General features: G+C 41.5%; 1 protein-coding gene across 1 annotated transcript in view; it reads right to left on the reverse strand.

The window, feature by feature from the left end:
- Positions 1-12,427, reverse strand: part of LOC101477651 (uncharacterized) — a 29,418-nt gene extending 16,991 nt beyond the window's left edge. The window contains exons 1-8 of the mRNA XM_076880872.1: positions 12,268-12,427; positions 11,045-11,392; positions 6,910-7,242; positions 6,715-6,813; positions 5,861-6,181; positions 4,215-4,532; positions 3,531-3,854; positions 1,654-1,989 (exon numbers count right to left, since the gene is read on the reverse strand). Coding sequence (XP_076736987.1) covers positions 1,654-1,989; positions 3,531-3,854; positions 4,215-4,532; positions 5,861-6,181; positions 6,715-6,813; positions 6,910-7,242; positions 11,045-11,392; positions 12,268-12,304 — 2,116 coding nt within the window. The 5' untranslated portion in view covers positions 12,305-12,427. The remainder of the gene's footprint in view (positions 1-1,653; positions 1,990-3,530; positions 3,855-4,214; positions 4,533-5,860; positions 6,182-6,714; positions 6,814-6,909; positions 7,243-11,044; positions 11,393-12,267) is intronic.
- Positions 12,428-17,219: the final 4,792 nt, after the last annotated feature.

Here is a 17,219-nt window from a genome sequence, read left to right on the forward strand (position 1 = left end):
ACAGTGGAGATTATTGTGGCCTTCAGGAAGCACACAGCCCCACTCCCCCCCATCATCCTGACTGACACCCCCATCACCTCTGTGGACTCGTTCCGCTTCCTGGGTACCACCATCACCCAGGACCTGAAGTGGGAGCCCACCATCACCTCCGTCATCAAGAAAGCCCAGCAGAGGATGTACTTCCTGAGGCAGCTGAAGAAATTCAACCTGCCAACACGGACGATGATGCAGTTCTACACTGCAATCATCGAGTCCATCCTCACCTCCTCCATCACCGTATGGTACGCTGGAGCCACTATCAGGGACAAACAGAGACTGCAGCGTGTTGTGCGCTCTGCTGAGAAGGTGATTGGCTGCAGACTCCCATCTCTGCAGGACCTGTACACCTCCAGGACACTGGGGCGTGCAGCTCGGATCTCAGCTGACCCTTCTCACCCTGGACACAGTCTGTTTGACCTGCTCCCCTCAGGCAGGAGGCTCCGGTCCATTCGCACCAGAACCTCTCGCCATAAGAACAGTTTCTTCCCCTCTGCTGTTGGACACATGAACAATAACCGTATGACTGTTCCCACCACTAACACCCTACGCTGTGTTCACTGCATCATTCCATGTTTGGCACTGATCACCACCTGCACTCATGTATATATCTTTCTACGTAGCACTTTTAATTCTTATTCTCATGTATATCTCATGTATATCTCATGCACATATCTTTCCACGTAGCACTTTTAATTCTTATTCTTACTTTTATTTTTTCTTGTCTATTTAAGCGCAATTTATGACAGTATGTTTGCACTGAAGCACCGCAGCAATTTCCTAATGTTGTAAACCTCAACATTTGGCAATAAAACCCTTTCTGATTCTGATTCTGATTCTATAGCATCTACATCTATATCGTCAGCATCTATATTAACAGCCTAATGTGTGCAGCTTTTTAGATTCATCTAGGAGAGCCTGGCGGTCAGAGGAGGGTGAGTTGGGGAAATGCAAAAATATCTTCCACATATGAAGGATTAAGGTACAGAGAGAAGGATCGGAGCTAGTAATGATACCCTATAATATTGTTTTTAAGATTTTTTTTAAGTAATTTTGTGCAGGGAGAGTAGAGAGGTCTGTGCTTTTTTATATCTATATGTTTTCTAAAGTTTTATTAATAAAAGGATTAGCCAAGACTATATGGTTAATAAAGGTACTGACAGGTAAAACAGATCTTCCATCACATGAGTTTGACTATGAGTTGTTGTGCTGTGAATACTAACAGCTGCATGAGCTCTAAAAATCACTAATAAACACAAATAAAACAGAAAACACTAAAAAAACTAAAGTTCTGGAGGTGAAATCCTGTCCTTGGAGGTGCTGGAAAGTCTGCTCACCTGATAATGGTCTTTTAAGTTAATTTAAATTTTATTTTCATTTAATTTTTATTGATTTTAGGAGTGCTTTGGACTGCCCAACTTGTTGTTTGGATTTTATATAAAAGAAAAAACAATAAAGCTCTGCATTCTATGGATAAATTATTATGTGGATAAGGCCATCAACACAAACCCAGCATGACCACACAAGGAAACTTCCTAATACCCCCCCCCCCCCCCCGCCCCCGCCCCCCCACACACACACACACATACACACATACAATCACACAGACACACAAACCTTTGACTATGAGCAGCACAGTTTTGTGTCTCCAAATTCTGTTTATGCGGTTAGCACTGTTGTTGCTGACTTCACAGCTGTATTCTCCACTGTCATCATCTGTGGGGTGTTTCAGGGTCAGACTGAGGTCTCCAGTTTTCAGCAGGTCTTCATTCATCTTCGTTCGGTCTCTGTAAACCTGGTGCTGTTCTTTAGGCTGGTCAGAGCCGTTCTCATACACGTGGACCATCATTTCATCAGATTGCCACGCAACTACAACATCTTCAGGCAGGTTTTGTGTAGTTTTAAATGGCAGACAAACAGACTCCACCCCCTCCTCCACCTCCACCTGACAGACTGAAAGGACAAGAAACAGAACGTGAGCTGTACAGACAGCAGCAGGTTTTCATGGTTGTAGAAAAAAGCTGAAAGAAAGATCAGACGAGAAAGGAACAGGGGACTGAAATCTTTCAATTCAATGCTCAGTCACTCAACCAATGTGATTATTTTAAGTTAATTTGGCCACAGAAACTAGATCAATGTAGTGTTATATCAATTCTATTTAACTTTACTTATAGTGCACTATATCACAACAACATTTGCCTCAAGGTGCGTTATACTGCAAGCTAAAGACCCATCAACAATAAAAAGAAAGCAGAGAAAACCCAAACAATCAACATCTACATGATCTATATTTCACATTTTTTCAGTCTTCCTGTCTTTGAATCAGCCCGTAGGAAGCCCTGAGGTCATGACCCCTCTAATAGGACAATTAAAGTGAAATTTAGCCTCATTTTACTTTAACTGTTTGTCTCTAATACAGAACTGTGAGCATCGTTTTCTGCCGTCACCCTGTGACCTCTCTCAGAGCTTCTCTCACTCACCTTTAACTATGTGATTGTCTTCCTTTCAATATGCATGTATGACCTGATACTACTTTGGCCCCATCACACCAGATCAACAAACCACAGCTAGATACTCTTCTCAGCCCCTGTCTAATTTACTGCATAATACAAACAAACAAGAAAATCTTCTGTATTGGACTCAAACACAGAACAGGAGGCTTAATGCAGTAAGCCAAAGGAATACAGAAAGTTTAAATGTTTGCAAAGCAGGGAAACCAAAATATAAAACTGTGATGATCAACAGGAGAAGCTGATGTAGAGCACAGAGGACGGAGATGACAAAGGCCAAGAAAAGAGGTGAGGTTATAAACATACACAAGTAATTAGACAGATAGGAAACACCAGGGAACACATCTGGAACTAGTCAGGGAACAAGACTGGAAAAGTACAACTGAACAATAAACACAGACAAAGGTTACCAAAATAAAACAGAAAACAGTATAACAGAAACACTTAACACAGAAGATGAAGTGGAAGGACGCATGAAGAAGGCAGAAAACTAAACTAAGAGTACAAACAACAACCCCAGCAACACAATGCACACACTCATTTCTCCACAGTGTTCTGTTACTATTCAAAACAAAGAGACATAATTAACAAACAAAAAAAATCTTCTGTTTGTAACATTATCACAGATCCAGATGGTAAATTTATATTTATGTATTCAAAATTTGGATCTGAGTATTGCTAGTATACATGGACCAAATGCTGGTGACCATCCTTTTTTCATACCTTCTGTTCTTTGCAGTAACACCACACTTGTAACAAGAGAAGATTTAAATCTGCCATTTAATCCAGAAAGAGGTACCTCCTCTTTTCTGGACAAGTACCTCCAAAACACACAAACATAACTGAGTCTATCCCAGCTGTTGTAGGGTTAAAGGCAGCACACAAACTGTATAAGATAGTAGACTACTGTAGGTCACACACACACACACACACACACACACAGAACACGGTGTGTGAACAAATAGAGTCATTTAAATCCCTGACCATTGACTTTCAGATTAACTGCTTTCTTGAACATGATTTTTCCCTCCCCGCTGTAGATGGCGCAGGTGTAGGTGTCTGTGTCTCCATCGGTGGGGTATTTCAGGGTCAGACTGAGGTCTCCAGTTGTCAGCAGGTCTTCATTCACCTCTGTCCGGCCTCTGTAATCCTGATCCTGTTTATCTGGTTTATGAGAGCCATCCTCATACACATGGGCCCTTTTGTAAGTATCTCTCCACTCCACTTTAGCATCATGAGGCAACTGAAGTGTGGTTTCACAGGGCAGTTGGACAGACATCTCCCCTGAATCCACGGCCACCTGGTGGACTGAGAGAAAAAAGAAGCATTTATAAATGGTACAGACAGGAACAGCAGCAGTGATGGTAACAGGACCTCCCCTCCTTGTTTCATGACTCAGATTTGTGACATTTCCATGTGTGTTCAATTTGTTCAATTTTTAACAAATTTCCCACGTGTGGGACTAATAAAGGTTATCTTATTCTGACTGGGATGTGAGTGCTAACAAAATAGATATATTTGAACTGACTTAGCCTTCACAGTATGCTAGCTAAATGCTAAATAAACATTATGAAAACCTCATGAAAGTCTCATGGATGATGTGGACTCTCACAGTTCAGCTTCTGTGAGCTTTTACAGTGACCTTTGACCTGTATCTAGAGCACTGACCTCTGACATTGAGCACCACTTGTTTCTTCAGCAGGATGTGTTCCTCCCTGTTAAAGAGGGTGCAGGTGTAGCTGTTTGTGATTGTGGGGTATCTCAGGGTCAGACTGAGGTCTCCAGTCCTCAGCGCATCTTTATTCATCTCTGTTCGGCCTCTGTAAACATGATCCTGTTTCTCTGGCTTAGTTGAGCCATCCTGATACACATGGACCTTCCTGTAAGCGTCTCTCCACTCCACTTTAGCACCTTCACGTAACTTAACTGTGGTTCTACAGTCCAACAGGACAGACTCCACCCCTGAATCCACCACCACCTGGGGGACTGAGAGGACAACACAGCATGTGTAAGTGGAACAGACAGCAAAAGCAGCATGTTAGGGTTTAAAAATTATTACATTGTTTATAAAACTATTAAATAAAGCTGTTTTTATTGTTTTAATATATACACAATGCAAATGTGCTCATAAACATTTTGGCCCTCCGTGTTTGAGGGTTGAGAGCTTCATCCAGCACTACTGTCTGGATTTGAAATATTGAAAGAAGAAGCAGAGTGCTCACATATACATGATAAAGGTTAGAATAGTCTCTGGGTCAGAATGTCCAAACAAGTTGTCATGAACTAGATTTTAGGATCTAGGATAATATTAAATGCCGTATTTTTCGAACCATAAGGTGCATTAAGTGAAACCAAACAGTTAGATATCAAACTTTACTCAACTCATTCTTCTTGCTTCTGCTACTTCTGTACCATTGATCCATTAAAGTTGAATTCTCTCACAGCTGCTCTATTCCCATGTTGTTGCAGTATATTAATGACTAACCTCGTATTGTGGATGGATTCTCTCAGTTGTTCTCCTGACTGAAGTTTGGTCCGTTTACAGCATCCTGCCATGTGATTGCATTTGTTTCCCAATTCAGAACCCTCACGGTAACTTTTATTATAATGTGTACATATTATAATACACTGTGGATTTTTGAGAAAATTAAAGGATTTTCAGTGGGTCTTATAGTGTGGAAAACAGGGTAATCAAGGCTAGCCAGGGAGATGTTTTTCTTTTCTGTCTTGAAGGAGCAGACACCAGGCAAGTTTGGAATGAATGAGGAGGATCCACAGCAGACTGGCACATTTGGTGCTTGGAGAAGATAGCCCTAATAATCCTTTGTTATTGCCACAGTATATAATCTGTACAGCCCGTTTCAAGGTTATCCTTTCTGTGAAGCAGACCAATGGTTCACACAAAGGTACAGCGCTGTAAACTTGTAATTTCAACTGCTGAAGCAAATTAAATGTTTTAAAATGACAGATATGTTTCCTAAAGTCCTGAAAATTTTGAACATGACAAGCAGTGATGGTAACAGGTCCTCCCCTCCTTGTTTCATGACCTAGATTTGTGATATTTCCATGTGTGTTTATGAGGAAAGTTTAACGGTTCTGGAAAAAGCATGCATGTAGTTATTTTCACTGAGATGTGAGTGCTAACAAAATAGATATATTTGAACTGACTTTAGCAGTGTGCTAGCTAAATGCTAAACCAACATTATGAGAAACTCATGAAAGTCTCATGGATGATGTGATGATGTGAACCCAGTTCATATTCTCTGAGCTTTTACAGTGACCTCTGACCTCTGACCTGTATCTACAGCACTGACCTATAACAGTGAGCACCACTTGTTTCTTCAGCAGGATCTTTTCCTCCCTGCTGTAGACGGTGCAGGTGTAGCTGTTTGTGTTCGTGGGGTATTTCAGGGTCAGGCTGAAGTCTCCAGTTTTCAACAGGCCTTCATTCATCTTCGTTCGATCTGTGTAAAATTCGTCCTGTTGTTCAGGTTCATCAGGGCCATTCACATACACGTGGACCTTCCTGTCATTGTTGTCCATCCACTCCACTTTAGCATCTTTGGGGAGGTGAAGTGTGCCTTTGCAGGGCAGCTGGACAGACTCCACCCCTGAATCCACCACCACCTGGTAAACTGAGAGGACAACAAAGCACAACATCATGACATCAGCAGCAGCTGTGATGGTCACATGACCTCCCTGTCCCCTCCTTGTCTTCTAGTCTCAGTCAGATTCTGTCTCAGTTTGTTCCTGATGTGTTCCTGACTCGTTCTTTGGTAACTAGTCTGCAGCGTCCTGTAAAGTGCTGCAGACATGTTGGATGAAGAGCAGAAGCACAGACAGACTGAGCCTCCACAGTCGGCCATGTCTCACACACATCAGCACAGAAACCATGAAGCTCTCATGTGTCTGAACATCTGAAGCTCTCCACCACATGACTGAGCACAACTCAAGGAGGAACATTTACTGAAGCTGCTGCAACATTTACTGTCAGCACATGTTTCCATGTCAGCTGCTGTTTACCACCACAGAAGAAGAACAGCGTGTACACAGCGTGTACAGCGTGTACACAGCGTGTACACTGTGTCAGATCAATGCAGTGAAGCACGCACACTGTTTAGTAAAGTCATGTTGTGGCATTGTGGGTAGTGTAGTAGGAGACACTCACCTGACATGAAATAGTGCCGGAAATAAAATAAAAGACCTCCAGAAACCCCAAGAACAACCAGGATAATTGGGAGAGCTATGGCCCAGGATGGAAATGGCTCTGTGTAGAAAACAATAATAGACCATAATATTAAAACATCATAATAATATTATGACAACATCTACATCACCTCTGACCTTTATCTACATCTCTGACCTTTGACCTGCAGCTCTACTTTCTGTCTCAGGATGTCTTTGTCCCTGTAGATGGTGCAGATGTATCCTCCACTGTCTCTCTCTGTGGGTTTTTTCAGGGTCAGACTGAGGTCTCCAGTTCTCAGCAGGTCTTCATTCACTGTTGTTCGGTCTCTGTAAAGGCCGTCCTGGTCATTAAGTTGGTCGCCTTCGTTTGCATACACATGAACCATCATGAGTTCTGGGTCAGAGCGAGTCCACTCCACTGTGGTGTCCTCAGGTAGGTAAGATTTTGTTTTGCAGGGCAGGATGACGGACTCTAAGCCTTCATTCACCTTCATCTCCACCTGCTGGTCTGAGAGGACAATAAATCACAATATGAAATAGTCATCTGGGATATGAGCATTAGTGTTGCTAATCTATGTCTCTGTGGTAATACATCATCATCTGGCCTCTTTTTTCCCATTGAAAGCTAAACTGGATCTTTAACGTTAACAATTTAATCATCGTTTGATCATTTCCAGCATTAAAAAACCCTTCATGCCATGGAAACATTGTTTAATGCACACAAAACCTTTATATTAGACACTTATAAAAGTTTTTATAATTTAAATGTAATGTATTTTAAACTATGTTTTCTTTTTTTGCTGTTTGTTTATTTTTTGACTGATCAGAAATCTCATTTTGAATTTTATGACAGCAGGATATCGCAAAAAAACGTTGGAATAAGGGAACAAAAGCCTGTAAAAGAAATTGTTACTGAAAAGAAAAAGTCCACAGAGCAAAGGGGATGTACATACAAAGCACTAAATTGATCTAGCCCATCTAGTGGTCTATATGTAAGTACAGTGGAACCTCGACTTACGAAATAAATTTGTTCCAGAGGGTCTTTCGTAAATCAAAATTTTCGTAAGTCAAAGTGCCTTTTTCCATCGCCTTTTGAGTGAGGCGATGCTGGCTGAAGAAAAAGTTCTTGGTGGAGGAGGACCTCGCTCATATTTGTCAATAATTTCTCTCTTTGTTTCCATCGAGAGCACCTTACGCTTCTTCTTTTCACTCAAATCACTTGCAGAAAGTTTTTTTGGCCCCATTATGAATGAACGATAGGCTAATTGCATATGAGAAGCACACAAAATAGCGCACTGCAACAACAATGCATCTTTCACATGGAACAGCAAAACGCAAGTACAAAAGCCAAGGGGTTTCTATTAGGGCTGCCACGATTAGTCGACTAGTCAAGATTACGTCAACTATCAAAATCGTCGACGACAAATTTAATAGTCGACGCGTCGTTTGAAGCTTTGTAAGATCCCAAAAGACACAGGAATAAGTAGCAGGATTTGAGTGTAATAACAGACTGAAACAGAAGATGGCAGCACTGCATGTACAAGGATGCCAGCTGCCGTTAAACCCCGAAGAAGAAGAAGCTGTGTCCCAGAATTCATAGCGCGGCTCTGCTCAGTTTCCAACAATGGCGGCAGCTAGTTAGTTTTAATATTACTCTTATTATTCTTTCTGGGTCACAAAATAAACGTTTAACATATTTTCAGGGAGAATGTAGCTGTGTAAACCTCAAATATCTGCTCAGTTTATCAGGACACCACATATTTTCAAAAGCGCTCTGACGTTTTCGGAGACGTCTGTTACCCGCTAGCTCGATAGCTAGCCGGGGGCTAGGCTCACTAGTGCCGTGAGAACACCGGACTCCTGGCAAATCGTTTTCAAACCCACCACCGTCTTTCGCTACTCAGGTTAAACATGATATATGAGTCACTTAGATAACTTACAAATGTTATTGTTTGGCTTTTTTCAGTATTTTATTTGTTCCCGAGTAAATCGGTTTGGCTGAGATTAAAGTTATAGTTTTTACACAGCTGAATAAACATCAAGCAGACAGCTGATCATCAGAAGTGTGAGATGCTGGAGAATATACTCCGGTGTCCTGTTATATTTTAGATAGCAAGGAGTTTATTAAACTTCACCGAAACAATCTGCAAATTTCATTAAAATTTAATAAACTACCATCTTGTCTTTATTTTTAGTTTGCACAGACCTTAAACACTTAAAGCTGTAAGCTAATGATAGTTATATAAGAGCAGATGCTGCTGGTGCAATAAGCTGTACGTTTTAAGTCCAATGGATGATGATCTGATTAGTCGACTAATCGCAAAAATAATCGGTGACTAGTCGACTATCAAAACAATCGTTTGTGGCAGCCCTAGTTTCTATAATCGTTTCGATTCTGATTCATAAGGTCTCAATTTGATTTGATCCTCGATTCAGTTCAATTTTGACTAAGACAGTCAGAAATATTATAATTCTGATCTTTTATCAGTACATTCCATATTTTTATATCTATATATAAAAACAAAGCTGACACTTGTGAGACTTCAGAGGTGTGAGCATCACAGCAGATGCCTTTGTGTCAAAGTAACTGAAAATAAAACACAGAAAAACATTTTTTTCTGGCCTAGCTTATAATATTTTGCAGTAGAACAAAGATGAAAGAAAACCATGAATCAACATATGAAGTGACTGACAGAGAGAGCCATCCAGGAAGTGTGATTTTTATTGTGGTGGAAGTAAAACGGCAAAAGTAAGAGGGAATTAAAGACGATGTTTATCAAATGTGAAGCTTAGTTTTGATCTACTTTTGCTGCTGGTTCAGTAAATTTTGGTCAGAGAGTGACAAAACCTGCAGCTTCAGAATCAGTGAGATCTCGCCTTTTAGTCCTGATGGCGTGTCTGTGTATGTGCCGTCGAGTGAAATGGTCTGTGCTTTGTGTTTAGATGTTTGTGTGGAATCAATGTACCTGCTCTCATTTGGTGTTTTGTGTTTGGTGGTTGTTAAAATAGTTTTGTGAGCTTTAACCTGAGATTCAGGTGTTCCTGGCAAAATACATTTATATTTAAAAATCAATTCAGGATTTAATGAATCAATATCGCTTTATTCAAGCTAAAATCGTTTTTTACTTGGAAAATCAATTTTTTTAAACCCAACCTTAGTTGTGGCTTCCATGGAGCTTAGATCTAAAATGTTGGTCGTTGTTTTTAAGAGAATTGCCAAAACAGTCTTTGTTAGGCCTGCGCTCACAGGCCTCACTGATTCAGAGACTTATCCCCATGAGCGAAGCAAGACAACCAGAGATTGATGGGTTTTAACTTGCAAAGGAAGCCGGTCGGATCCGGATCTTGGAGCTGAAAGCTCCTCACCTGATCCCAGACAACTCCACAAAGAACCAGCATCCCCTCGCAGCCTTTATTCAGTCAACACACAACCCAGGCAGGAGGCTCCGGTCCATTCGCACCAGAACCTCTCGCCATAAGAACAGTTTCTTCCCCTCTGCTGTTGGACACATGAACAATAACCGTATGACTGTTCCCACCACTAACACATGACCCTACGCTGTGTTCACTGCATCATTCCATGTTTGGCACTGATCACCATCTGCACTCATGTATATATCATGTATATATCTATCTACTTAGCACTTTTAATTCTTGCTCTTATTTTTATTTTCATGTCTATTTAAACGTAATTTATGACAGTATGTTTGCACTGAAGCACCGCAGCAATTTCCTAATGTTGTAAACCTGCTCAACTATTGGCAATAAAACCCTTTCTGATTCTGATTCTGATTCTGATATGGTGTGTCATAAAAGTTAAAGGCACTGTGTGTGTGTGTGTGCATGCACATGCGAGCATGTGTGTGTGTAACTGTGTGTATGTGCTTGACTTCCCGGTTATAACCATTTTACCCCCATCTCTGGTCATAAAAGAGTCATCTCACCCCTCCTGTATACGGTTTAACCCCTTTAACGGTCTCTCATATACCAGTGCAGGTGAGCCTATAAATGGCAGGAAGTAAACATTCCTTATCAAATAAGGAAACCACAATCTTATATGGAATGTGCCTGCAGTTAAACACTAATAGCTAAACCTCCTCCACCATCGTACATGTATGGTAGAAACAGAAAAATATCTAAACATGCAGTTTAAGAAAACTGCATGTCATTGTTGTGTTTAAGACAAGTTTAAACACAACAATGACAACTTTTAACCAAATCAATCTAACACTCTTTGTTTAACCTCTGATCTGTCCACAGTACTGACTCCTGAGCTGCATAAAGAGCAGGTGTTGGTGTTTGTTGCTGACCTTTGACCTGTAGCTGTATAACTGTCAGTTTTCGGTCTCCTATCCCATCACCCATGGAGCAGGTGTAGTTGCCGCTGTCGGTCAGTTGTGGTTTTCTCAGAGTGAGGCTGAAGTCTAAAGTGTGCAGAGCATCACGCCTCATCGATGTGCGCCTGCTGTAACGCTGGTTTTGTCCTCTAAGGTCATCTCTTCCTTCTCGCTGTAGGTGGACAGAGTTGGGATCAAGATCATTGCGAGTCCACATCATTGTGGGGTCCTCGGGTGTAATACCTGAGTACTGACAGGGCAGCAGGACAGATCTTTCCCCCTCATTCACCTCCACCACCACAGCCAGGGCATGCTGGGAAACTGAAGACACATAAACAGACATAGAAATTAACCGCATGCTGTGGGTTTGTCTCAGATACCTCAGGTGACAAATTAATTTAAGAAACCCAAGACATGTGTTTGAATATTGAAACATGACTCTTGACAACACAATAGTAAGCTGGTTTGACACAGATGTTGTAGATACATTTATTGTACATACAAGTGTTTCCTTCACCACTTAATGTGACTGTGAATATGGTGCTGTGCCTCTGTTGGAGCGCCATCTTGTGACAAGTTTAATAACTGCTGTTCCAGTAAAGCAACAATACAAAAATTATTCTGATGCAGGTCCTTAATGTGACAGCAGTGGAACAGCTGTCAGTTCAGACTTTATCTTCATCTTTTATACTGTGATGTTTTCCTGTTCCTGTTACACACAACACTGTACCTTCTTGTACATCACAGTCAATATGAATAAACTGCAGGCTGCTCAGCCACTCCGCCTGAGGATAACCACTGTAGTAGAATCAGTTTAAACAAGTCTACACCATGTATACACATGCACACACACACACACACACACACACAGTGAGTAGTTGGCACTCCTGCAGAGGTATGTCAGAAATGTTCATCCTTGGCTCTCAGTGCCTACAGACTTGTACGGTGACTGCGATGAACGCCTGTTTGTAAGACGAGGACTGAACCACCGTACAGACAAAGGGATTTAGTGTAAAACTATTTTAAGATGTTGTTCAGCGTCTCAATGATGGAAAAGCACAACCTTTGACTACAGTCTTTCATATTTTTACAAACAAAGCTTCTTTCCTCACTATTCAAGTTACTTGTTTGTAATACAGCTCCATAAGTTTTACACACAATCGGCATTTAAACAGTATTTAAAGTGTGTATCTTACTGTTGATGAGGAGCAGCAACACCAGCAGCATCTTCATCCCCCTGTAAACAAAAATCCAACTGGCAGAATTAACCGACACGGATGGATCAGAATCAGTGAGACATTTATCTCCAAATGTTGACACATAAATAAAAGTTTGCTTTTGGTTCCTTCAAGACTCTGTTCCAGAAAACAGGTTCAACAGCATCTGAGTCCAAGTTTTACCTTGAAGTCGGTTATAAAAAAAATGTGCACAGCAATGAGGAAATAAAAATAAAAAGCAGCCTCTCTGAACACAATAACATGCAAATATGAATGTGTGTAGCACTGCATCATTATATGGATCTATCTATCTATCTATCTATCTATCTATCTATCTATCTATCTATCTATCTATCTATCTCTCTCTCTCTCTCTACATATATATATATATATATATATATATATATATATATATATATATATATATATATATATATATATATATATATATATATATATTAGGGGTGCAACGATACACAAAATTCACGGTTCGGTTCAATACTTTGGTGTCACGGTTCGATATTTTTTCGATACAAAAAAATGTTCATGCCTTTTTAATTTGTCATTTATTAAAATTATAAATATATATTTTAACTCAAAAGTACAGTTTTTAAATTTAACCCTAACCCTTGTGCGTGTTTTTTATTTTGACAGCGAATGCGCACCTGCGGACCACTTATGTGCAGCCCTGGTTATTTAGCTCATCATATCACAGCCACAGAAATTCTTTTGTCCATGAAACCATAAAGCTGCACTTTCTTTTTGCCTTATAGTCTGATTTGTCATAACTTTTCCGTTTTGTGGTAAGCTTTTTTTTGGCTGTCACTTCTTCACCCTGACCTGTCTTATTTGGCTCAGCAGAACTAAAATATATATCCTGCTGCTTTTACACACGACTCACATAAGCTCAGCGATTCTCTGCGCGATCAACCTCTCACATGTTTAAGCTGCGGGAGATTTCACTTGTCATGTTTGCATAGTAAGCTAACGATTGATAAGACGATGTCAGAGGAATTGGTGCGCAAATTATCATCACTCACCAATCAGTGCTGTCGCTCTCTATACGCAGTTCGCGTGATTGCAAAGTGAAAGCAAAAAAACAAGCGCAAATTCAAACGCGACTTCAATATGTCACATATTGACAGTGGCTCACCGATGCCAATGACATAATTACCCAGCTACATTTCTGAAAGAATGCAAAATCATTGACATATATTTTTCCTTCCTACAATAGCCCGACGGGCAGGGCAGAGATAGATTTTGGTAGCCCGACTGGAAAAATTGCTAGCCCCGGGACGTCGGGCTAGCGATATTGCGAGCCCTGTATCTGATTGAGGAATCGCTCATCTTTGTCCTTGCACTAGGATAATGTCGGCGTAAATGTGCAGTCATATTCGTTGTGTTCCCACTAGTGCTTTCAGGTTAATCTCGTTGAAATGACCTTAACGCCACAACACGGCAAATCTCCGTTAACGAGCTACCGCCGATCACCCCGTGCATGGGGCTAGACGGCCAACACGTTAACGAGCTAACTGAGCTAACACACTAGCTCCCACCCATGTAATTGAGCATTGCATGGCACATCCAACATACTGTTTTACTTTAGTCCATGACTCGCTTACCTTCAGGGTCATACAGTGGGGCAAAAAAGTATTTAGTCAGCCACCGATTGTGCAAGTTCCCCCACTTAAAATGATGACAGAGGTCAGTAATTTGCACCAGAGGTACACTTCAACTGTGAGAGACAGAATGTGAAAAAAAAATCCATGAATCCACATGGTAGGATTTGTAAAGAATTTATTCGTAAATTAGGGTGGAAAATAAGTATTTGGTCACCTCAAACATGGAAAATCTCTGGCTCTCACAGACCTGTGACGTCTTCTGTAAGACGCTTTTCTGTCCCCCACTCATTACCTGTATGAATGGCACCTGTTTGAACTCATCATCTGTATAAAAGACACCTGTCCACAGCCTCAAACAGTCAGACTCCAAACTCCGCCATGGCCAAGACCAAAGAGCTTTCGAAGGACACCAGGAAAAGTATTGTAGACCTGCACCAGACTGGGAAGAGTGAATCTACAATAGGCAAGCAGCTTGGTGTGAAAAAATCAACTGTGGGAGCAATCATCAGAAAATGGAAGACAAAGAAGACCACTGATAACCTCCCTCGATCTGGGGCTCCACGCAAGATCTCATCCCATGGGGTCAAAATGATCATGAGAACGGTGAGCAAAGATCCCAGAACCACACGGGGGGACCTGGTGAATGACCTGCAGAGAGCTGGGACCAAAGTAACAAAGGTCACCATCAGTAACACACTACAACGGCAGGGAATCAAATCCCGCAGTGCCAGACGTGTTCCGCTGCTGAAGCCAGTGCATGTCCAGGCCCGTCTGAAGTTTGCCAGAGAGCACATGGATGATACAGCAGAGGATTGGGAGAATGTCATGTGGTCAGATGAAACCAAAGCAGAACTTTTTGGTATAAACTCAACTCGTCGTGTTTGGAGGACGAAGAATACCGAGTTGCATCCCAAGAACACCATACCTACTGTGAAGCATGGGGGTGGAAACATCATGCTATGGGGCTGTTTTTCTGTCAAGGGGACAGGACGACTGATCCGTGTTAAGGACAGAATGAATGGGGCCATGTATCGTGAGATTTTGAGCCAAAACCTCCTTCCATCAGTGAGAACTTTGAAGATGAAACGAGGCTGGGTCTTCCAACATGACAATGATCCAAAACACACCGCCCGGGCAACAAAGGAGTGGCTCCGTAAGAAGCATTTGAAAGTCCTGGAGTGGCCTAGCCAGTCTCCAGACCTCAACCCCATAGAAAATCTGTGGCGGGAGTTGGAAGTCCGTGTTGCTCGGCGACAGCCCCAAAACATCACTGCTCTCGAGAAGATCTGCATGGAGGAATGGGCCAAAATACCAGCTACTGTGTGTGCAAACCTGGGGCCTGTTCTTCGTACCTCGCTAAGTAAGTTAGCTGGATTAGATTGTTGACGATTTCGCGTGATCTTGGATCGTTCGGTTCCCCGAAGCTCATCCGGGACTTGCTGTCATAGCAACAGAGCCGTAAGCGTAAACCTGCTCGGGAGCAGGTTTACTTTATGTAAACAGGATTAGATCGCGGCCACGCAGGTATGTCTGCTTCATTTATACGAAAGCAACAGCGATATTCCACCACTGTTTCACCATAAATAAATAACATCAATGTAACTGAAGATAATGCAGCACTTGATCCTTTTATTGATGTCACACAGATACATACAGGTCATTTCCTAAAAAAGGGAAATGTACTATTAACATTCTATTACATGTATGTGATTATTACAGATGTAATTCATATTTCAGAGTAGTAATTGTAAATTACTTCGTGTAATCAAGATGAGAGACCACGGCTATAAAAGCGAAGGTGGATTTGGGAAGCCTGTCGCAGCCATGTCCTGTCCGTTTACGCGAGCCACCCACTGCGGAAGGTGCAAGATTGATAAGGAGTCCTCAGAATTCAGCGTATATTGCGGGACAGACAGGATCCTTTAGCTCAGCGCGACAGTGTGCTCATTGAGAGATATCGATTTTCCCGTGAGGATATTATTTACTTAACCAACTTGTTGACGAGGGGGTGCAGGACCACCACCTGTCTTTTTTTGCTTCTGCCCTTTTCTTGGTTGCTGTTATGAACAAACAAACAGATTATTTCAGGGTCTCTTTCCAAGAGACGACAAGCAATATAAGTGATAAATATTACCATTCTGTAGAATATTCTTATATTTCACTTTTACTTGTTCCCATGTTCTAGTGGGTCCTGTTGTGGCTCTAATGTGAAAGAGGATATAATATAACAATATAATATAATGTAATATAATATTGGATAATATAGTGTAATATAATAAATCTACCCTAACGCCTACTGGTGTTGGCCAGAGGGGCCGATGGCGCGATATGGCAGCCTCGCTTCTGTCAGTCTGCCCCAGGGCAGCTGTGGCTACAACCGTAGCTGCCTCCACCAGTGTGTGAATGTGAGAGTGAATGAATAGTGGCATTGTAAAGCGCTTTGGGTGCCTTGAAAAGCGCTATATAAATCCAATATATTATTATTATTATTAAATTACTTACGAGTTTAATTTGTCAGCAACTTTCTGCCAGCCCTCTCTCCTTGCTTTTGCAGCCTTTGCAGTGTTCCCTTGCGTTCTGATTAAACTCTGAAACTCCTGAAATCCCTCACTCAGGAGTTCTTGCTCTGCTGCCGAAAAATACCGAGCCGAGCGCGCTCCTTCGACATTTTCGCCGACCAATCAGAGGGTTGCCGATCAATGTTTCTACTATCGATGCGTAGCCCCTTTTACGACACCCAGTGATGTCACATTACTGCGTCCAGCTGTACTAATCGTCAACGGAAGGTGTGTTCGGAGAACCGGATTAGCGAGCTCACGGTTAGCGCGATGGTTTGATCTTGGATGTGTCATTTGATCTTGGATGTAGTGAGTGACGTACGAAGAACGGGCCCCTGGTAAAGACCTATAGTAAACATTTGACCTCTGTTATTGCCAACAAAGGTTATGTTACAAAGTATTGAGTTGTATTTTTTTTATTGACCAAATACTTATTTTCCACCCTGATTTACGAATAAATTCTTTACAAATCCTACCATGTGGATTCATGGATTTTTTTTTCACATTCTGTCTCTCACAGTTGAAGTGTACCTCTGGTGCAAATTACTGACCTCTGTCATCATTTTAGGTGGGGGATCTTGCACAATCGGTGGCTGACTAAATACTTTTTTGCCCCACTGTAAACAACAATTATAACTAAACAATTTGAGATAATGTTAGTTTCCATTAACATTAAATTAGGTTACTGAATTGGCAAACACCTTCCTATTAACATTACCCATTTTACCCCAATAACTAATGAAATTAGCAC

The sequence above is a fragment of the Maylandia zebra genome, unplaced genomic scaffold (assembly GCF_041146795.1).
Source record: "Maylandia zebra isolate NMK-2024a unplaced genomic scaffold, Mzebra_GT3a scaffold01, whole genome shotgun sequence".
Classification (NCBI taxonomy): domain Eukaryota; kingdom Metazoa; phylum Chordata; class Actinopteri; order Cichliformes; family Cichlidae; genus Maylandia; species Maylandia zebra.